This window comes from Lissotriton helveticus, chromosome 3_1 (assembly GCF_964261635.1).
Source record: "Lissotriton helveticus chromosome 3_1, aLisHel1.1, whole genome shotgun sequence".
Lineage (NCBI taxonomy): Eukaryota > Metazoa > Chordata > Amphibia > Caudata > Salamandridae > Lissotriton > Lissotriton helveticus.
Window position 1 is genome coordinate 1,754,404,611 of NC_136061.1, and position 23,359 is coordinate 1,754,427,969.

A 23,359-nucleotide genomic window follows, 5' to 3' on the forward strand; every position below is an offset into this window, starting at 1 on the left:
CACTAACACCGCTTTTATCTACCAATAAGATGCACCTCATTTGCAGCCAAAAATCCCCAAACTCCACTGCAAATTAACCAGCCCAAACCATTTGCATACCACAAATTACACTTGTTGTTGTTCAAAATACTTACTGTTTATTGCACTGCTTCACTAATAGTCCTCTAAAGCTCACCTACTCGCAACACACAATATATGCATACATACAAACACAGCTTTGTACACGCATGACGTCCCCACGCATATAGCGTCCTCAACAACTTTACACACAAAAAATGCACACGTACAGCTACCAGCGTATTAACACACGTTCCTTACTCGCTCACATGCGTTCTGTCATTCACCCACACAATACTCCTTCGCGGCCACACTACTTTTACAAACACCTTTTTTTCACAGATTACCTTTTCCCGCTCCATACAACAACCATTTTTTTCCATGCACAATCTCCAACAGACCGCATACACCCCCTCACTAACAACAATAACTTGCCAAACTCTTAACCACCCTTCTAATCAACCAACAAGGTCTTCCTGCTTATCCTTTACTTCCTTATCCCTACTCATTTACCTAAACGCTTCCCCATTTTCCCAAGCTCGCTCTTACATGTACCCTTTATACTTATCCCTACTACCACATTTACTTGCACAGTAGTTCTCCTTACACAGTTTTTTCAAAAGTTCCTTCCTCACAAGTTACCTCTTACCACTGCGTACTAAAGAACATTTTTTCCAACTCTTAAAACACCTTACAACTATAGCTCACCCGCAACATAGACCTTATTATCTACAAATAGCCTACCACACTTGCCCTCCATTGTCCACATCGAACAGCCCGCTCACAAACGACAATAACACAAACTCCGTAATGAGCCCTTTAGTGTCTTACTAAGCTCTTCTTGCACCTCTCATGACCCTCACCCTTAATAAAGCTTACATTACTTTGTCATCTTCACACACTGACTGTATCTCTTAAACACTACATACGCTTTAATCATTCTCATCCTACATACTCCTAACCACCTCAACCAACAATACACTACGTGCCGTCAGCCACTCTTTTACGTCTTTTAGTTTTAGCACACTCATAAACCTGTACGATACAACAATTAAGTTAAAATAAGCACTACACATGCTCTCCTTATTATTTACTATCATTTACCAATAATTGCTAAACTTAGCTGCAGTAGATAAAATAACTAAAAAGGTTTTCTGCTGAGCAAAAAATTATATTAAATAACACTCTCAAAATACTTAGTCACAATATTCTTATATTATCCATTGAATATATTCTCTAGTTAGACACCAGAATCCAGTAAAGATTAGTCCATATTTATTTCTCTTGATTCAGTTCATCAATTTGAATATTTTCTGTAGTCAGATCAGCCTTTTAAGCAGGTCAGCCGACACGTGTTTCGTTGTTTAAAACAACTTCATCAGGGCTGCAAACCAGAATGAATATATAAAGTAAAATAAAAACCTTGTATGTTTAGCTATTTACAATCAACTATAATAATTTGAAAGTATTAATATTAATTAATCTAACACCACCTGAGTGAAAGACAGGCATAGAGTTCCCAATACATTCGTGTCTCGAACTTGTAAATCGGTGATTCCCAGTGTCGTCAAGTAAACCACATCAAAATCATTCGGATCTATAGCCTTCTGTACACAATCTGTACACTAGTACATACATTTCCACAACGTTTTACAAAAATTATTTACTCATCTATCTTAAACCTGTGGAGTAGTATGGAGCCCCCCGCTTCGTCCTGTTGATCACCGCCACTTCAACCCCAGAAGAAATTCTTTTACTCTTCATATCTACTCAAAGTTCATTTCTCTACAGTTCAAATAAAGTTTTTTTACCTTTCTCTAAATTTCAGTTCTTAGTTAATAGTATGTTCCTTCCGTTTCTTTAAAGTTAAATTTCCACTTTTATTATGCAGGTTCTGTGAAAAGAGGGACATGACTATATATGCGTGTCCTCAGTTTACTCCAAATAAATAATAATCATAACTTAGGAGGTCTTACCATTCAAATGTCCAGAGTTCGCCTATTAGTCCCATAAGCGCGGTACCGATAACTTTAATTGAGCTATAGGGGATAAATTGAAGTCTTAATTCACCCCTATATATTTTTAATGTACAGCGGTTTTTTTGCAACTATTTTAGCAGTAGTCCTTACCTTTAACGAAATCTGTGAGTCTAGTATTTTAATCACTTCTTAATCGTCTGTCAGTAACATGTATTATTATCCACTTCTGTATCTATGAAAAAATATTTTTTAACAGCATTGGTATCTTATAATACGAGTTGTATATCCAAGTATCTCATTTAAAAGAACGATCGGTGAAGTCATTTGTACTCACCTAGTAAGAGTGTCTATCTCCTCTTACTTCTTCCCATCCGCTCGAGTATCGGCGTTTGCTCCGAGCGCCATCTTGTTTAAGTTAATATGTACCGCGTGTTGAAGTATTGCGCGGCCATCTTGTGTAAGTAATGGCGTTATTACGAGCGCTTCATATATCTAAAATCTGACGTTTGCTCCGAGCACCATCTTGTTTAAGTTAATATGTACAGCGTGTTGAAGTATTACGAGCGCTTCATATATCTAAAATCTGACGTTTGCTCCGAGCACCATCTTGTTTAAGTTAATATGTACAGCGTGTTGAAGTGTTATGCGGCCATCTTGTGTGAGTAATGGCGTAATTACGAGCGCTACATATATCTAAAGTCTGACAGTTTAGGCCGCATAATACCTTTCCTTATAACTTTATAATACAAATTGCAGCCAAGTTAATGTGCTCATATATATAGGTTGAATTTAATATACTTTATAATGAGTGTTGTTGTACTGTGTAATTTGGCAGCCATCTTGTGTATGGCTTAACGTGATTTAGCGTTTTACTTTATATCAAAGTCTTATATGTGATTTTAATGATAGCTAATTTACGGGTAAAGAAAATTTAGATCTCTTAAAAAGTTTTCTTATTTATGAATGGTCTGACCCTCTCTAATCTGGATAAATTATTCTTTTAAGTTGGCCGTAACCCCAATATAGCTATCTAATGATATTGTGTTATCTACATGATAGCAAAAAAATTTTTTTACAATGGTATTATGCTGTCTACGTGACAGTAAAGGTCATAGCCTGCTTAGATGTATTTGACATTCCACCATATTGAAGTGGTCAATCTATCAGTGTATTTCACTAATGAAAGGTGGAAATAAAATCAAGTGGGGTTAACATAGCGGTGACCCCCAGTGTCAAAGCTGTTGGCATCACACACTATTCCATTACATTCTCTTTTTCAAAACATTAAACATAACAGCTTAAGGGGGATTAAAGGCAAAAGCAGAAGTGTAATTACATCTCATAAAATTACAACTGGTTATATGTAGGTTACAGTTATGATAAAAAATATACTCTGTACATTCATTTTATCATATTCTTAACGGTCTCCTAGGAAATATTGAAGCTCAGAATCGATATTAAGACCATCTTCAACTGCTCTAAGGACCATAATCCATCTTGCCTCTCTACGTCTTAAGTACAGTAGTCTATTCCCTCCTCGTCTATCTAATGTCACTTGCTCAATTCCATGGTATGAAAATTTATGCCTTACAGAATCATTGTTATTTTGGATCAAGTGTGAGGAAATTGGATACCTGGTATCACCATTCTTCAATGCCCGATAGTGTTCAATCATACGGTCTTTCAATTTCCTCACAGTGCTGCCTACGTATATTTTCCCACATAGGCATGCAATTACATATACAACATATGGTGTCTGGTTTGCAGCCCTGATGAAGTTGTTTTAAACAACGAAACACGTGTCGGCTGACCTGCTTAAAAGGCTGATCTGACTACAGAAAATATTCAAATTGATGAACTGAATCAAGAGAAATAAATATGGACTAATCTTTACTGGATTCTGGTGTCTAACTAGAGAATATATTCAATGGATAATATAAGAATATTGTGACTAAGTATTTTGAGAGTGTTATTTAATATAATTTTTTGCTCGGCAGAAAACCTTTTGAATTAATTAATACCTGGGATCAGTGTATTAGTAAGGGAGATAGGTAACCTCCCTATTCTGCCTAGTAGCAAGAGAAGTTACACGTCAATTGAAAAAAAGCCTAAATTATTAGCTGTGCGCCCTATCACCTGTTGCCTCTCTTTATCTTAGATAAAATAACTACCTTCACACTTTACAAACGTTCACGTTGCTAACACAGTCCAAGCCATTGCTATAACCAACACTGTATACTTTAACCGCATTTGCATTCGCCAATAAACTACATTGCAATTAACACCAGTACAAAGCTTTTGCATGCTTCCAGCCACGTATTTATTATAGCTTACAAAAACGTACTGTTCTACTATTGAATACTAGTCGCCCGAAGCTGCTCTGCTCCCCGCAACACGCACATAATGTCTCCATGCGTACAAACACTGCGTTGTGCACGTGTATGGCTTCATCAGCAGAACTCCCAAAAACAGAAAATGTGCATGCATACGGCTGGCAGCGTAATAGCACGGCTGTTTCTATATCCTAGCACGCACACAACACCGTTAATACAACTTAAAGGACCAAAAACAAATTACGTATCTTGCAATTCTTTTATCCCAAAACACATGCACGTTAAACAGTGTTCTCGCATAAAATGTTAATTGTCGCTTACATATTGTTAAATACCACACTTGCCTTCCAATCTTTAAGTTTGCATCTGCCAACAAAAAACTGCACTGCAACTTAAAACAAGCACAAAGCTTTTGCATGCTACAAGCCACACACTGAATCATTATAGTTTACAATAACTTCGTTTATTACTCTTTCAATACTAGTCCTCGAACCTGCTCTGTCCCCACAACACACGCATAATGTCTCCATGCGTACAAACACAGCGTTCTGCACGCATATTGCGTCATCAGCAGAACTGCAAAAAACAAATTTGCGCCCGTACAGCTGGCAGCAGATTAGCACACCTACTTTTTTGCTAGCACGTGTACAGCACTGTTAATACAACTTGAACACCAACAAATAAATTGCGTGTCTTGCAATACTTCCTATCTACAAACGAACATGCAGTGTCCTTGCATATGCTATATTTGATCATTTCTTTACCGTTGCTTACGTTATTGGGATCTATCAGAATAGATAATATGGGAAGTTGAAATTAATTTGTGCCTAGAGCAGTCAGCAAGGCGACCAACTATAAATATTATGCACACCTTGAGCAAGGCAGCATATATTGTGGTAGTGGCAGCTTCAAAATGTTACCTTACCTAGGACAGGAAAGTCCTGCTACCAGCCTGGGTTCCTTAAGTAGCCTTAGCAGCATGCCATAGGCTGTATTCCTCTACCCTTGCATCAGTTAATAGAGATTATTTCATAAAGTTAATGTGGCAAGTTTGGTCGTTGCACATTAAAGATAATTTTGCAGCGTGAATCTTTCTGGACGATCAAGGGGCCCCCTGAACGCATGAGATGGACCACACACCCTTCAAATTCTGTTGTAACTGCCACCACAAGTACGCGCAGAAGGACCAGTACCCGGTCTGCAACCTTTGCTTACCGGTCGACCACGAGAGCGAGGACTGCAACGCCTGCTCCGCCCTCACGCCGAAGACACTTCGAGTGAGAGACTGAGGATAGCCAACGCCACCATGCAGGGCAGAGGGACAGCCACCGTCCCTCCGAGACCTGGTGCTATCATCAGACGAGGAGGACAACGCCGCCGAACACTACGGCTACACGGTGGAAGAGACCGATATTACGAAGACTCCAAAGAAGGTAGGAGACTACGGCCCCATAGGCACCGAGAGCCCCAAAGTCTCGAAAAATTGAGGGCAAAACCTCAAGCGCCGACGCCGAAAACTTTGACGTCCGTGGCTACACCAAGGCACAACTGATCCTCAGAGAAGGACTCCCAGGGGCCGAGAGCTGGAGAACAGCAGAAGACGTCAAATCGCCCCCGAAAAGGAGCGTTCGACGCCGAGGGAAAAAGACCCGAAGAGCACTTCGGCGCCAACGAAGGACCAGAGAGCCAGCTCTGCACCAAAACCTTCGACGCCGAAAGTCGGCTCGGCGCCGACCTGTCCGCCGAAAAGAGCAGCCGAACCTTTCGATGCAGACCACGCGGCCGAAATGGAGAAAAAGAAAAGACTGCTCGAGGCCGAGATAGAAAACATCCTGCAGCGGAAAAAAAGTTTCGACGCCAGGATGAAGGAATACACAATCCCGACTAAACCTACGATACAGGTGGACTACGACGTCGAAGGACAGTCTGTGGGCGTCAAGACCTTTGACGACCAAGAAGATGAGGCCTCCTACTACGAGGATGAAGGAGATGACTACCGCAGGACGCTCCTCGGGTCTGCATCCTCGGAGACTCGGGAAAGAGATTGGCAGGACGTCGACACCAAGAGCCCAGAAGAAGCCGTCTACACGTATCCCTCGAGGCCCTCGCCACCGGATGACATCTGAGTCTACAACAGTCATCAGGAATGCAGCTGCAGTTTTCAAAGTGAAACTCTACGAAGAGAAGCAGAAAGCAGACTTCCTTCTTGAGACACTGCTCCCTACACAAACGAGGAGCCAGTTCCTGCCCATTCTCGACCGTGTCATGGCACAGGGGAAAGAGGCTTTCAAAGAACCGGCTACATGTAAAGCCGTCACTCCCAGGATGGAGGAAAAAGTATAAACATTCCTCCAAGGACCCACCCTACATTCAGGGATCGGTCTCAGCAGACTCCATCGCAGCCACGGCAAAAAAGAGGGCCAATGTGCCTACTACTTCAGGGCCACCTCCAGACAAAGAAAGCAAGAGGATGGACCTGGTGGGGAGAAGAATTGAACGGAATGCCGCAATGCACTGACGCATGGCGAATTCCAACGCACTGCACAACAGGCACCAATACCAGATCCTGGAAGAGCTGGGCCAGTTAATTAAGAACATGCCACAGGAATTCAAGCAAAGAGCTGAAAACCTTGTTGAAGAAGGGAAGAATGTAGCCAATTCTTGCCTAAAAACTTCCCTGGACGGAGCAGACACCTCCAGCAGGCTCGTGATGGGCATCATGGAAAGAAGGCAGGCCTGCCTCAGAATTTCGGGGTTCAAGCCAGAAGTGCAGCACAGCATCCTCAACACACCGTTCAACAGAGAAACGTTGTTCGGGGCCCCAGTTGACGAGAAACTCAGCCAACTGAAAAAGGATAATGAGACTGCAAGATCCATGGGGACATTGCAGTTCAGAGGCACCCCGTCACGAAGACCTAACTGGAGGGGAGGAAACCAGCCAGGAACATCACACCAAGCGTTTCAACAAGCCCAACAAGCAGACACCCAAACACAGCAGGGGCAGCAAAAACAGTCCTGGCAGTACCAACCAAGAGGCCAGTCCTTTCGCGGGAGAGGGAATGGACGTGGACAGAAGAGGGGGACAGCAACCCGCCTCTAAGTGACTCAATAAAGCTCCATGTGTCCACCCGAGCAAAAACTCCCAGGGTGGAGCACACAAACACACCAGACAGGAGTTACGCAAATTAAACACCTGCGTACATGTAAGACCAGTGGGAGGAAGACTGAAACACTTCCTCAGGGAGTGGAAGAGTATAACATCAGACAAATGGGTACTCAACATCATACAGTACGGGTACTGCATAGAGTTGGCAGGAAAGCCAACTGTCAGAAAGCCAAAAAGGCCACTAGCAAGGAAAGATCTAGAGCTCCTTCGAGAAGAAGCAAGGGAGCTCCTCCAAAAACAAGCCATAGAACCAGTACCTTACAGGGAAAGGAACAAGGGTGTATACTCCACATACTTCCTGGTACCAAAGGTGGACGAAACTATGAGACCCATCCTGGACCTAAGATTCTTAAACAAGTTCGTAAGAACGCAAAAGTTCAAGATGACCTCCCTACAGGAGGTACTTCCTCAATTGCAAGGCTGGGACTTCATGGTCACCATAGACCTAAAAGATGCCTACCTGCACATCCCAATGAACAGGGGCCACAAGCACCTCCTCAGATTCATCATCGGAGAAGACCACTACCAGTTCCGAACCCTGGCGTTCTGACTCAAATCAGCAACAAGGGTTTTCACAAAGTGCCTTGCAACAGTCGAAGCACACCTACGAAGGGAAGGGATACACGTGTACCCCTACCTGGACGACTGGCTGATCAAAGCAAGCTCATACAAAACGTGCAAGCAGCATGCACAAAGTGACCAGCACACTGATGAACCTAGGATTCTCCATCCACTGGGGAAAATCCTCCTTGGAACCAGAACAAATAATCTTACCGGGAGCACAGATCGACACCTTGCAGAGCAAGGTGTTCCCCAGAGAACTAGCGCGCTCTTGAGGGAGACGCAGCTCTACCAGAAGGCGAAAGCTCGGACAGCGAGCAAAATCATGGGCATGATGGCATCATGCATACACCTAATGCCAAACGCACAGCTCCACATGAGACCTTTAAAGGAATGGCTACAGAAGCAATGGTCACAAGCTACAGGTCGTTGGGAGGATCTAGTGGTTGTAACGCATGCAGTGCAGAAAGAGATGGAATGGTGGAACATGGCGAACATAACCAGGGGGAAGCCTCTGACGCCACCAACGGCAACAGTGACCATCACCACAGACGCATCCCAGAAGGGATGGGGCGCTCACATGAAGGAACTCAAAGAGGCCTGTGGACACCAGCAGAAGAGGTCAGACACATCAATTACCTGGAGTTGAAGACCGTTTTCCTAGCCATAAAGGCCTTCCAGACAAAACTGTACAACCAGAGGGTGTTGATCCAGACAAACACAACAGCTATGTTTTACATCAACAAGCAGGGTGGGACACAATCAGCCCCGCATTCGAAGCGCAGGAGATCTGGAGATGGGCCATCCCACGCAAGATAGACCTGCTAGCCATACATCTACCAGGAAAGGACAATGTAGAAGCAGACAGACATCGGCATCCCACGAGTGGGAACTCCATGCACAAGAAGGCTCTTCGACAGGTGGGGGACACCGCCGGTAGACCTATTTGCAACACGCCAGAATGCAAAATACAGAAACTTCGCATCCAGGCAGCCCGGGGAGGGCTCCCTGGGGAATGCCCTATGGATAGACTGGTTCAGGACATTTGCCTACGCTTTCCCCCGATACCGCTGATGCACAAGGTACTCTGCAAGTGCAGAGCGAGCAACATGACCCTGATACTGGTCGCACCGCAGTGGGCCAGGCAGACATGGTACTCGCAGATCATGGAGATGACACAGAGTGCACCCCACAAATTCAGGAGAAGGACAGACCTACTCTCCATGCAAAACGGAGAAGTGCTGCACCCGGAGCCAGAGAGCCTGAGCCTCGTAGCGTGGCTCCTGAGGACATAGAGTACTTCGGGAGGCACGAAGACCCAGCACACGGAAGTGCTACGTAGTGAAATAGAGATTTACACTGTGGTGCATGAGAAAAGCTACACAATAAGATGCAGAAGGACTAGACAGTGCTAAAGTACCTCACGCACCTGCTCGACAAAAATCTAAGCTCATCCTCACTGAGGGTTCACTTGGCAGCGATAGTCGCTTACACGAGAGGAGAAACGTGCAAGAGTTTCTTCACATCACAAGTTGTTACATGATTCCTGGAGGGAGCAAAGAGGATCTCGCACCACCAAAGAGGGTGCCACCACCTGCATGGAACCTTAACCTAGTCCTAACGGAACTCATGAAGGAACCTTTCGAGCCAATTCACAAGGCCTCCCTAGAAATGCTGACCATGAAAACTGCTTTCCTGGTAGCAATCACTTCACTGCGCAGAGTGAGCGAACTGCAGGCACTAACGCTGCAAGAACCCTACATACAGATACACAACAATAGGGTGGTGATGAGAACGGACCTACACTTCATGCCAAAGGTGGTGTCAAGGTTCCACATGAACCAGACTATACAGATACCGAGTTTCTTCCAAAAACCGGCAACAAGAGCTGAAAGAGCACTGCACACTCTGGACGCCAGAAGGGCAGTCATGCACTACATTGAGAGAACGAAGGAACACAGGATAACAAGCAGTTGTTTGTGTCCTTCGCTTACAGTTTCATGGCGAAACCAGTAACAATTGCGCGATGGATCGCCCAAACAATACAGTTCTGCCACAAGCGGGCAGGACAGGAACTAGCAGAGGGGACACGTGCCCACTCTACCAGGAAAAAGGGAGCTACAATAGCTTTCCTAGCTAACACACCTATTCAGGACATATGCCTGGCGGCAACATGCGCTTCAGTGCACATGTTCACGAAGCACTACTGTGTGGATATACAGATGAACAAGGAAGCACAAGCCGGACAAAGGGTGCTTCAACACATATTCAATAACCAACGCTAATCTTCCACCCAGCCGCCACAAACATGAGAAACCGCTACAAAGTCTATGCAGAGCATAGTGAATCCAGAAAGATTCACGCTGCAAAACGAATAGTTTCTTATCTGTCTGTGTAGTTTTGCAGCTTGAAGATCTTTCTGGATTCACTAGCGAACCCACCCGCCTCCGCCAGAAAGATGAGGCTGGAGAGAAAAGGTGGTTGAAACAAGGACAAATACTTGGAAAAGAAACCTTAAAGGTTAAAGCGGTGGAATCACTTCAGTAGAACATTGTCATAACTTCAGTAACAAAACGAACATGAGAAAGAATCTGAAGATGGCGCCCAAGAGTGGGAGCTTCTGCAGGAAGCGTGCCGACGTCTCCGGAAATACACCAAAAGGTGGGACGTTGACGCCCACCTGGGCTACAAAAGAAAAGACTTATCCGAACCCAACCACAAGACCGAGGAATAATGCACAGCATAGTGAATCCAGAAAGATCTTCAAGCTGCAAAACTACACCGACAGGTAAACTATTCGCTATCTGTGATGGTATTCCAAAAAGATGCACCTAAACATAACACCAGGGAAATGTGTACAATTGTAATGTCACCAGGAGTTATGATGACAACAGACACTGGTCTTGACTGATCGTGCAAAACATGGAACACCAAGACATAAAACACAAGGCTTGGGGAGGGGGCGAGGGGGGGGAACACGATTGCCTCATGTAAATTTTGCAAGCAAGTGCTGTGTGGAAAAATCTGTAGTCCCAGACAACCGAATTGGCCAGCAAGTTGCCGGCAGCCCCAACACTCCTCTTTTGAACAGGATATCTTCCAATCTAGACCTCACCAGTGTTCAAATAGGAGTACTTTGCCAGTGACTGCTTATAGAGGCTTGTATTATATAATCTGCAGTGTCGGGGGTTACTCCAGGTAGCATCTGATCAGTGTGTCTCTTACACTCTGGCCCAGAGGTCGAGGCTTCACCAGAAGTGTGCACTCTAGCCGAGGAGCCGCTGTGGCTGCCACCGCTTGCTCTTTCCTCAGCATGCCATTTTGTAGACTTCTGCCTCCCTGTGCTTCTGGTATGTGGTCTTTAACGTATTGATGGGTTAGTGAGACCCTTGATACTGATCTCGGTCTCCAGCATCCTAGCTGTCGATCCAGTACCTTTCTCTACGTGGAAATTGGTGAAAAAGAATGCCCCCACTTTACCCTTTCCTGTACCGTCAGGAAGGCCGAAAATACCAAGACATTGCAGGCTTAGTTCTCATAAATGCTTCTTCACAGCCACGAGCAACATGCACCAGTACTGGAGTAGCAGGTCATTGCAGGCTTAGTTCTCATAAATGCTTCTTCACAGCCACGAGCAACATGCACCAGTACTGGAGTAGCAGGTCTTAGTCTGGGTATGTAGACCTTTTTGCTTGATCTACTGTAAAAGGTCCAGCCGAACTGGACTGCTGGAAAACATAGTTCATATCTCGAAGTATAGCAGTCTCGCCACCATAGGCTATGGCATAACGCCAGGCCCTATGGCGTTGCGCTGTCACTCCATATGTCTGTTTGAGAGCATAGAACTTGGAGACCCTCGGACGCCGCCTCCTGCAGCCAGTCCTCAAAGGATGACACCATTGCATTTCCTTCTGCCTTTTCATGTAGTCCAATTACCCTGGTGTCTTCTTTGTCATCTACTTTGCTTTCGAAAAGTTGGAGATCCTCTGCCACAGCTGCAAGTTTAAGGTATGCTGGGACAATCCCCACCACCAGTTTTGAACTTTGTCGCTTGCTCTGACATCTTCCTGTGATCATCATACCGTATCAATCCCATGGCCACCAGTGAGTCAATTTTACTTTCTAGTGAGTCCCCTAACTTATGGCTGCAAGATGTTGTCAAGTTAATCTGCAACCCCCTGCCCACCACCTGAAGCCGTTGCATTTCCCTCCACTAATGTGCCGTCAGCGTTATAGTTCTTGTTTTTGGATCCTCACCATTATCAGGAGCGCATGTCTGATGAATGTCAATTAAAGAACTGATCTACTACTACTTGTGTGCCAGTCTAAGTGCATCACAGGGCACTGCACCCATTGGCAAGTTTCAAGGCACCCCTTCTTTCCATCACAATGCGCAGTGTTCCAAATCGATGAATACATTGCAGTTGGCTGAATATCCTCACCTATGCGCATCAGGAAGCATGAGGGTATGGCAGTCTGGCAACAGTAGTTGTACTCAAATGAGTTGGCGCAAATCAGAGTAAAAATCAATGGGTTTAGTCTTACCACGTAATGGCGGCCCTCCAAGCCTTACAGGTTTTAAAAGTTTTAAATAAGGTGCAGACACTACCTGAAGGGATCAGCACGTTACATGAGCAGGAGTTTCATTAGACGGACACATAATTTTTTTTTTTAGGCATGGGGAGATTAAGTTATTTGCCCAGAATGACAATGTTGAGCATCGCTGCAGAGACTTGAACCCAGTTCCCCAGCTTCAAAACCGACCGCTCTAGCCATTGGCTACATCCTCTCCCCAACTGTTGTCCCCTTAAAATGAGGGCACTGTTGACATGTCACTTCATTCACCTCTGCACGAGCACTCACTGATTGCTTCCGCCCCTTTTGTGTTTGCCCTATTGGTTGCCTATTAAACAGTGTTTCTTTTAAATATCTATTGATTACCAATTTTATATACACAAGCTCTAGTCTTTGTTCGCAGTTGCATTCTTGCCTTGAATCCCAGCAGACTACATTAGTATTCATCAGCCCATTTGCGTACGGTCTCCTAATTTGTTTGGGATGCTATCAATTTTCGGTTTTGGTCTGTGTATCTTGAATGCTCTTCCTTAAAGCACAAGTTCTATTGCCTTCCTGTGCCTTTTAAACATTGTCTCGGGCTCTTTGAGAAATGACTGTCCTCTTGAAAAGGCAAAGTACCCACATTTCGTAACATTTGCAGATGTGACTGCTTCACAGAAGGTATTTTTGGAGTTGCAAATACAGCTCTTGTATTTTTGCATTTGTTCTCCCCCACACATCTGAAATGGAAATGGAGTGGAAGATTGTAAATTTCTGGTGAATACCAAAGAATAAATGCAAACTGAATGCAAATTGGTGTCCATTTCAGTGCTGCTTGATTGGTGGACTGCTCGCAGTTTCCAAGAGGTGCTCACATGCCACTTCTCCATATGGTAGTTTTCTAGCCTGACTACTCATGACTTTAACAAACTAGCAGCTCAGCTTACCATGCTGCTTTGTGTGGTGTCCTCTGGTTTCTGTTAAAATTCTTATGTTTGCCCCATCCCTTCATTTGGTGTGCTTACTCATCTTTTGGGTTCTCGAATCCGAAAAATTGAACTAGAAATCCTATTTTTGTCAGTCATTAATTCAATGTATCCTGTGTGTGGGAAGACATTTTTGTTTCTAAGTTTACAATCTGATATTGTTAGAACTGTTCTAGTACTGAAATGTGCTGGAAGAAGTTCAGCGAGTTAATGGTTACTACAGATCTCTGCTCTAATCTAAAAGTTTGAACTTTGAATCAAGTCAAGATACTGAGTACCATTAATATACATAAAAAAAGCATGTCCGCAATGAGGTGTTTTTAACCTTTATTAATAAAGGTTCGATCAACTTTGCATATCCCAGTCTGGTTATTCCTGATGTGTTGGAAATTTAGTCCTTTTTTTTTTTTAGTTTTGGTTTGAGTTTTTTTATCTTCAACCTTTGCCCTACTCTGTTAGATAACAGAATGAGACAGCTAGAAGATCTAGAACCATGTGAAGTAGCCCGTATATCTCTACTGGTAACTGTACCTTAATGCACAAAAAGGTTCTTTGTGATCGAGCAAATCATTTGTCCTACTTTACCATTGATTCACCTGAAAAGTGAAAATGATCAATGGTATAATGACTCAGTAATAAGTGCTGTGACTGTCTTTGTTTCCTTCTGGTGAGTTTTGAATCAGGCTTGTTTCAGTGTATGGTGCTTTAGTGGGTTTTATGCAAAATGCTATAGCCAGCATAGCTTGGTTCCATTGTTGATGATCAGTTTCGTGTTGACAACTAATCTTCAACTTGGACACAAACAGCTGTGTTGGTTTAACTACACATTCAGATGTATTGCATTTAGAAGTGTCTTCAAAATCGGGTTTGAAATCCTTGCTTTCCCTGAAGTATGGTTGTGAGCTGAGGCTCTTTAAGTTCACCCACTTTTTTGTTGCCTTTTTAGACCGCTAAAAGATTTCAGATTGCGAGTTTGGCTATCCTGGTTGAATTTCTGTTCTGCTCTTTCCTACCCCGCTCTGTTGTATTGATACATTTATGCACCACTTGATACCCCACCAAGGGTAATCATATTTTAACAAAGCAATTAGAACCCCTGCTTTGTTTTTATTCAATTCTCCATCCTATCAGTAAAATACTTCATCTCGTTTTCCTTCCTCAGTGAGTTGAACAGTGTTTAACCAAAAGGACACTAAGGGCCGTATCAAGAGTACGGCAGTCTTGGTAGTGCCATACTCGCGGTGGCAGTTTGCCAGCAGTATTGTGTGGCCGTGGGACTGCCACGAGACCACCTCCCTTGCTGGGGTCCAGGATCCCGCTATAGTGGCGGTCTTGAAATGACCTGAATATGCAGGGGGTGCCTAGCATTAAGCATTACGACCTGCGTAACCACTGTCCTTTTCATGGTGGGGACCCACCATGAAAAGGGTGGTGGAGAAGCAGGTTAGGGGGCCCTTACAGGAGTCTCAGCCAAATTTTTGCCTTGGAGTGCGGGGTGTTGGGGGGGGGGGGGGGGGTACTGTACCCCCTGGAAACTGCACACATGTTCCTGCACGGTGTGGCATACACAACATGGTGCATACCACAGCGTGCAGGAACGTGCTGCAGCCACTTTCACATCAGCACTATGCTGTTATGGCGCTCTTATGAGCCTAACACAGCCACCACTGTGAGACTGCCTCTGCACTGCCCGCCCTCGATTAAACTCATAATCTGACGCAGGTCTCACTCTGGCAGTCTTCCAGTGGGACAGTCACCATGGCAGTCCAATTGGAAGACCGCCAAAGCCATAATAAGGCTTGAAGTACATTTCAGTAGTGATGGAATGGGGTTTTGGCCCAATCATTAAATGATTACCTGAATTGTCTTAAAATTATGATAAACTATGTTACAAAATTCTGTGGGCTTTTAACACTTTACACTAATTCTTTTTGTTTTTGTATTTTTCCCTTCTAGGTGTTAAAGAATTAGAGCGCTGAAAGAATCAGTTAGGTAAGTGGTGTATGTCTAATTTATACCAAATATGTAAAGTAAAGTCCACATTTGTAAAGCGCACAATCACCCGTAAGGGTCTCTAGGCGCTGGGGGCCGTCGGGAAGATTAAGCGAGCTATTGCCCAGAGTCACATGGTGCTGGGCTAACCTGCCGCCGGAGCCGGGGATCGAACCGTGGTCCCCAGATTCCAGCGTCAGTCGCCCTGGCCGCGGCGCCACACCTCTCCCACTGTACTTTTGTGCTCTTGGGGTGGTATGCAGGGTTTCCGGTTTCGCTGGTCTGCTCAGGTCCTTAGCATGGCATGAAAGACTAGCTTTAGCCTCCATTTATTTCTTGCTTTACTAAAACAATAGCAGTGCCCAGTATGTAAAGCAATGTAAAAGGCCGTCCCTGCTGCTACCGTGCTCTAAGATTGGACTCTAACCTAGGGCTTGTCTAAGTGAATGTGTAAAGCAGAGCCCGCATTTGCTGTTTTTATAGTAGGCAGGATTTATGATTCTTGTGTGGTCTATGTAAATATAAATCCTGCTGGCCCTTTCACTTGCAGAATGGTGCTTTGCCAGGGTAGAGCGCTACAATTGCTTTATTTAGCCTAACGGCTTTACCCGCTAAGACAGTTGAGCATCACGTACAAGTCCTTTGAAAATAAATGACCAGATAGGAAGATAGTTTTAATAAAGACATTTGGTTTCCAAATCATTCCTTTACAGTAATGTTCTGAACAGTCAACTATCCTTGGTCTAACGTGCTTTGCTACACTTGTTTTCCTCTCAAAGTTCCCCGCAACCCTTCTGGAATTAGTTTTATAATTGAATTTGTTCTAGGATCTCATTTTATCTATATAAAAGCCTGTTCATTAAGCATTTGAGGCTGGTTATGAGCTTTTTAGCAGGCTTGCTCTTATACACATTCTCGTTTATGGTTTTGATTGTGGACTTAAGTTGCAGATGCTATATACTTAGTGTCGATTTTTTCTTTTGCAGAAGCGCTGAGGCAGTGTCCGAATGAAAAGAAACTGCTCGCTGCAGCGACTGCCTCTTCTTGACACCCGGGAAGCCTCAATGAATCGGTTACCCGCGGAAGAAATAGGACACGCTCTTCTTTCTGCTTAATTTCATGAACTGAAAGACCTTATTAAAAACTTGCAGTTAAAACCGAACTGAAAGACCTTATTAAACTCGCAGTTAAAACAGACTTTAAAACTTAAAAACACAAATCGAACTTTGCAAGAGACATTGGACTGAAAGGATAAAACTCGTCATGATAGAAAGGTGTTCACTTTTCGACTTTGGTTGTGATTTATGAACCATTGACAAGCTTACGTTCTGTGTCTTTTTACTGTTTTTTGGATTTTAATAGCCACATCTGGCAGATGCCTCATTTTGTTTTAACTCCTCCCCTCTCTTCTTCCCAACATTTCTTTCGACATTTGCACTTGGACCACAAGCATTGATTGATTTGGACAACAGCCATCAACGCTGAAATTCAAGACCGTTGTCAGGGGGGTAGACTTTTTTTTTAACCCCTCCCCCCTCTAATCTCGAGTGGTGGAAGAAAAGCATGGTGACTTGGATGTGACCCGGCTGGGTTGGTTTCTGTGGCGTTTCAAGATTTTCTTTATTCTCCTAACCTTGTGTTTTGGTTCAGAAGTCTTCTCCTATCCTTTTAAATTCCTTGTGGCACTCCCTCTCCCGCTCCCTTTTCCAGTGATTCTGTTGCTCCTTAGGTAGTCCTTTATGCCTTTTTTCTTTCTTTTCTAGTGCTGGTTACAAATTAAGTTTGGTTTTCTTTTTTTGATTTGATGGCGAACAGCGGTAAAAAAATGCGGCAAACTTTGTTTTGTTTACAAGGAAATGAAATTGAGAGGAAGGAAAAAATTGTAAAATGTGTATGAAACATTTATCTTCAGTTTCTTGTTAAGCCAATGAGGAAATGGGCGTGGCCTCTCCACCATTAATCACTTGTCCATAATAAACGTGATAAATCTGTTGAGCATCAATCAGACTTGTTCAGATTTTGGTTTGTGCAGTGCTAGGCTGATTTGTGGGACACTGGATATGGCCTTTCTGTTTCAGATTATCGAAGTTAAAAGGTGATTTTTTTTTTAACCAGTTTGTCTTCTATACGTTGTATGAGTTATGACATTTTTCTTCCTGTTCAAGTTGTGCCTCCTTACAAGATTGAACCATGTATGGATGACTAGGATTTTGTCCGTTAGTGGTAGGGATTTGCTGCCTTGGCTTCCCCAAAATTGTTTTGCATGCACTTAAATGCCTCCGATATTTAAACACTTAACTAATGTCTTGCGTAACCTGTGCAAAAATGCCTCCTAGAGTAATCATTTATTTGTGCTATTAATTTTGAAGGAGTTTGTGGATTTCCTAGTCAGTCTAGAGAAGAGTGCTGTAACCAAGCAGTGTTTTTTTACTAGGTTTATCATGGTAATTGTGGTTTAATGCATTAGGTAGCCTATGTATATACTTATAGCTGTATTTGGGAAGCGGAGATCTACCTCAAACATCTGAGCTCTGCATGAATATCATGGGTGGGTGGGAGGTAATGGGTGTTTAGTGATTGCAAGACCGTGTAAATTAACAAGAAATGACTTCTAAATTACAAGGGGTTCTCTTGGAATGTTTAGGGACAAATTAAGTGATTTGCCTGGAACCGCACATGTCTTATTCAAGTGCTGAAGCTGTGCTAAAGGAAAGTAGTTTTTCAATTTTAAATATTAAGGCTTGGCGGTGGGCTCTGTAAGCAGTGATTTCAGAGTTTGGCACACTCAGCGATCTGCTTGGAGCACGGAGTTAATCAAAAAGCTCTGCTCAGTCACATAGCGGAGCTTACTGCCCACCAACTTTAAAAAGTGTAATGTGGTACTCTCTTTCTCATGCATCTTTCCTGTTAATTTAACTAGAACAAAGATAAGTCTGAGCTGGGTGCAGACTGGAGCGGTCTCATGTCACCCAAGTCTTGACTGAGGCATCACCAACTTCCGCTTTCCCTCTCGTGAGATCACAAGTACTTCTGTGAAAATGGCAGCAGTAGTCTGAAGACTGAGTATGTGCTCTACTCTGGGGGAGACCAGATCAGGGAGCTGGCTGGGTATGGTGTCAAAGCCCCATTGGGAGTGGCGTGCAGCTCGGCATGGTAGTGCCTGTGGCAGTGATCTTGCATGGAGAGCACAGGTAAGAGACCGAGCCTAGAGGCCTACACAACTTCCCAGGAACCAGTGGTTCGCAGTGTCGCCAAGGAGCCGCGCTGCACAGCACACCTCAGTGCGCACACACTCACCCTACTATCCGAGCACGCACTTTTGGGCAACTGTAGACCTGTTTGACCTGAACCAGATGGGGCCAAGTTCTCCACTGTTTAGGGAATCTTGTCTTCTGAGAATAAAAAAAGGAGGACCCCTCATAGAGTTATAAGGGACTGGGGAGAAGGCAGTAGTCAAAGAACAAAGGTGTCCCGAATTGGTGGACAGTATCGTCCTATTTATGTGTTAAACGTAGGGGTATAATATTAAGAGCAGCATGCCATTCAATCGGCGGGAAAGGCAAAGTTACAGTAAGATGTATTTTAGTTATTTAAACCATGAGTTATGCAGTAACATCCAAAGGACAATTGTAAATTCTAACAAATTATAAGTAGTTCTTAAGGCAAAGGGAATTAAATCAATAAAACTTGTCATAAAGCATGTATTGGTAAAAATGTGTGAATTTATTTACACAATCAAGTTACAATTCATATCAAAACATTGTTTAAAAACATTTCACATTAGACATTGATTAAAATGATTACATGAAATACATAATAAAACAAGAAGAATCAAAAAGGTCGACGCGGCGTTTCGGCTTTCTTTTAGTACACCTTCATCAGGACTGATTCTAAACAAGTAAAAACATTAAAAGCACAGAGTTACCAGCCATTTTTACATTGGAGCAAGTTTTACCTCTTTGCAAGAACACCTCTACCTTTCCCCATAGTTGCACTATTTACAAAACACTGTAATACTGTTTTTTTATTTTTTACTTCTAAAAACACATATTCGAATATTCAGGGTATGTTCATATTCAGTTTTTTTTCTTGACATCTCAGTATATATTTAGAAAAGAAATTGTTTGCCTCTCCCTTGGACCTAAATCCCATGCTGTTCCCCCATAATATTAACTCTACAACAGTGGTTTATCGTTTCAGCATGCATACCTTATTCCAGATGGAGCCCAACTGGAAAATGCTGGGTGGATCAGAAAGTCTTATGGACTCTTGAACTGTTATCAGGTCACAGGATGCTTTTCTCAATTTGCAATGCCTGCTGTTTCTGAATAAGAGTGAGGATTATCAATACCATCCTTTCTTATCGCCCCTACAACTATCAGCTTATATAAGATGGGCGATGTTCTCATTACATACCTCCTCAGAGACGAGTGACTACCAAGTTTCTTTGTCGTCTATATCTGTAGGTGCAAATTATCTCATTTCTGCAAGTATAAGAGTAGGATTTTCCTTACTTACTAGGTTTCTAATAAACGGAACGGACTTCGAAAATAGCAGTATAGATAAATAAGCGGACTTGTAATATATACTAGCGAGTAATAATCGAATAGCGTGGAACCGTGCTAGATTAACTATGTCCCCACATTGGGAGTTACCGACATTATGAATATATGTTAAAGACAGTCCTGACAATGTGTTAAATCAGGGAATTGGGCTATAGAGAGAGGCAAGGCTCCTAGAGGCCAATATGATTCCTAAAAATTACACGTCGGGTACAGATACATCAGGTAATGGAGATGTAATGGGGAAGTCTTCAACCCTGACTCGATAAAAATAGTCAGACAGGATACCAATGAACAGAATTTAGCGCATAAGGGTACTATCCAGAATTACAAATAATACAAACTATTTTATCAAATACTTTTACAGTGAATAATAAATTCGTGAGGCCAACCCCGAATATATAATCGATCCTCTGCGCAAGGCTGTCCTAATTGAAAGAGGCTCCAGACTGCAACGATTGATCACACAGCTCCCATGGTGAGTGCAAGATGGGCACGTAGACATATTACTAGAATCAGAGGGTAAAAAAATGTGTACAATCCTGATAAGAATATTAATTATAAACCCCATAGGAAGAAGAGTCCATATAACCTGTATAAAAACGGTGGCTCCTCCTGGCAGATATATAAGCAGGATCATATCCTACAAACAGGTAATAGGTGCATCATAATATATTACCTAAAAACATGTGGGGTTGTTTATTAGAAACCTAGTAAGTAAGGAAAATCCTACTCTTATACTTGCAGAAATGAGATAATTTGCACCTACAGATATAGACGACATCAAAGAAACTTGGTAGTCACTCGTCTCTGAGGAGGTATGTAATGAGAACATCGCCCATCTTATATAAGCTGATAGTTGTAGGGGCGATAAGAAAGGATGGTATTGATAATCCTCACTCTCTTATTCAGAAACAGCAGGCATTGCAAATTGAGAAAAGCATCCTGTGACCTGATAACAGTTCAAGAGTCCATAAGACTTTCTGATCCACCCAGCATTTTCCAGTTGGGCTCCATCTGGAATAAGGTATGCATGCTGAAACGATAAACCACTGTTGTAGAGTTAATATTATGGGGGAACAGCATGGGATTTAGGTCCAAGGGAGAGGCAAACAATTTTTCTAAATATATACTGAGATGTCAAGAAAAAAAACATAGAATATGAGCATACCCTGAATATTCGAATGTGTTTTTAGAAGTAAAAAAATTAAAAAACAGTATTAGTGTTTTGTAAATAATAGTGCAACTATGGGGGAAAGGTAGAGGTGTTCTTGCAAAGAGGTAATACTTGCTCCAATGTAAAAATGGCTGGTAACTCTGTGCTTTTAATGTTTTTACTTGTTTAGAATCAGTCCTGATGAAGGTGTACTAAAAGAAAGCCGAAACGCCGCGTCGATCTTTTTGATTCTTCTTGTTTTATGTATTTCATGTAATCATTTTAATCAATGTCTAATGTGAAATGTTTTTAAACAATGTTTTGATATGAATTGTAACTTGATTGTGTAAATAAATTCAACACACATTTTTACCAATACATGCTTTGACAAGTTTTATTGATTTAATTCCCTTTGCCTTAAGAACTACTTATAATTTGTTAGTATTTACAATTGTCCTTTGGATGTTACTGTATAACTCATGGTTTAAATAACTAAAATACATCTTACTGTAACTTTGCCTTTCCCGCCGATTGAATGGCATGCTGCTCTTAATAATATTATACCCCTACGTTTAACACATAAATAGGACGATACTGTCCACCAATTCGGGACACCTTTGTTCTTTGACATCTTGTCTGCTGAGGCCACAAGCCCCAGCTCTCTCAAACACTGCATGCTCCTGGAACTCCACGGAACCTCGCAGAGGTTTCCAGCAACTCCGAGCTAGGCCTATTAAATAGATCTTAAGTCCTAATGTTAGTGTAAACTGTTCACTAAAGCCTAGTCTGTCAGAGGATTTTGCTTGCAAATCCCCTCTTCTGAAGAGTGTTGCTTTCAGCCTACTTCACAACAGCCATGTGGAAGGCTCCCTGGCCGTTCCTCACTTCATAACCATTGGTCATTTCTCCGCTCCTCCTTCAAGTGGTCTGCTCTTACTACTTTTATTGACTCTCCTGCCATTCTTGCATTGCATATTTTTTGGGCTGCATTACTTCATCTTTTGGTAGGTCCCTTTTTCTTCTCTCCCTCTGCCTCAAAAAAGATGGTAAAGACCAAAGCTCTTGTCAGTTCTAATGTTCCCTACCCCCACCTTCCTATATGCTCTTTCATTGCAGATCAGTGCTCTTTAGCCTAATCACCTCGCCTATCCACCCTGCTTTTTGGTGGTCTATCTTTTGATCGGTGTTCCACTTGGGTGTAGAGCTGCATTTTGCAACCTTAAAAAGCCCATCATGACCCAACTGTTTTCAGCTGCATCTCTGGACTACAAGTAAGTCACAGCAGATGGTCCTATTGGGCTTACATTTTCCATTGCGAAGCTACATTCTGAATTGAAAACCCCGTTCTGCGACCATCTTGATAAAGGTCTTGTGCAAAGTTAGATTTGTGATTGGATTTATTTAGTCTGCTAGCTACGCCAGCTGTTGAAATTGCAAGACTTCATTCCTTTCTCATTGAGTACCAGGCCTTTGCCTTCTGCCGCTCCAATGCTGTTTAGCCACAATGTATATTCCATTTAAGAATGCAATAGGCCATACACATTTCTTAAGGAAGACTACAAATTAAAGATCGAACGCCAAGACTCCTAGCAGCGTATCCCCCACTCAGGAGACCTTGACAGTTTTTCCAGGTCGAAGTTGTATGTGCTATTATCCTCCCCTCTGAGTGTCCGGGCAGGAAGCTGCCTTTAAAAGTATATCCAATTAAAGCCTTTATCATTTTACTGCCTGGCGGATAGTACAGAATTGTACTTAGTGGTGCTTTCTCATTTTAGTCAGTGCTGTTCATTTTACTTTACCTTCAAGGAGAACATGTTTTTCTATCTTTGCATCTTGATTCTGTTCTGGGTTCATATGATGTACATTCCGCCATCTATTCTTGGGCCTGTAGAATTTTTTTTTGGTGTGGTTGTTGACCAGTGGAGAAACCAGGCCCACATCCAAGCGTAAGCCACGATATCCCAGTACTTGGTTTCCATCTTCTGATCTTTTTTCCGTCAGTGGGTCATT

At 42.9% G+C, this 23,359-nt stretch overlaps 1 protein-coding gene across 1 annotated transcript in view; it reads left to right on the plus strand.

The window, feature by feature from the left end:
- Positions 1–17,633, plus strand: part of YTHDF2 (YTH N6-methyladenosine RNA binding protein F2) — a 68,152-nt gene extending 50,519 nt beyond the window's left edge. Inside the window, exons 5-6 of the mRNA XM_078682571.1 lie at positions 15,596–15,631; positions 16,618–17,633. Coding sequence (XP_078538697.1) covers positions 15,596–15,610 — 15 coding nt within the window. The 3' untranslated portion in view covers positions 15,611–15,631; positions 16,618–17,633. The remainder of the gene's footprint in view (positions 1–15,595; positions 15,632–16,617) is intronic.
- Positions 17,634–23,359: the final 5,726 nt, after the last annotated feature.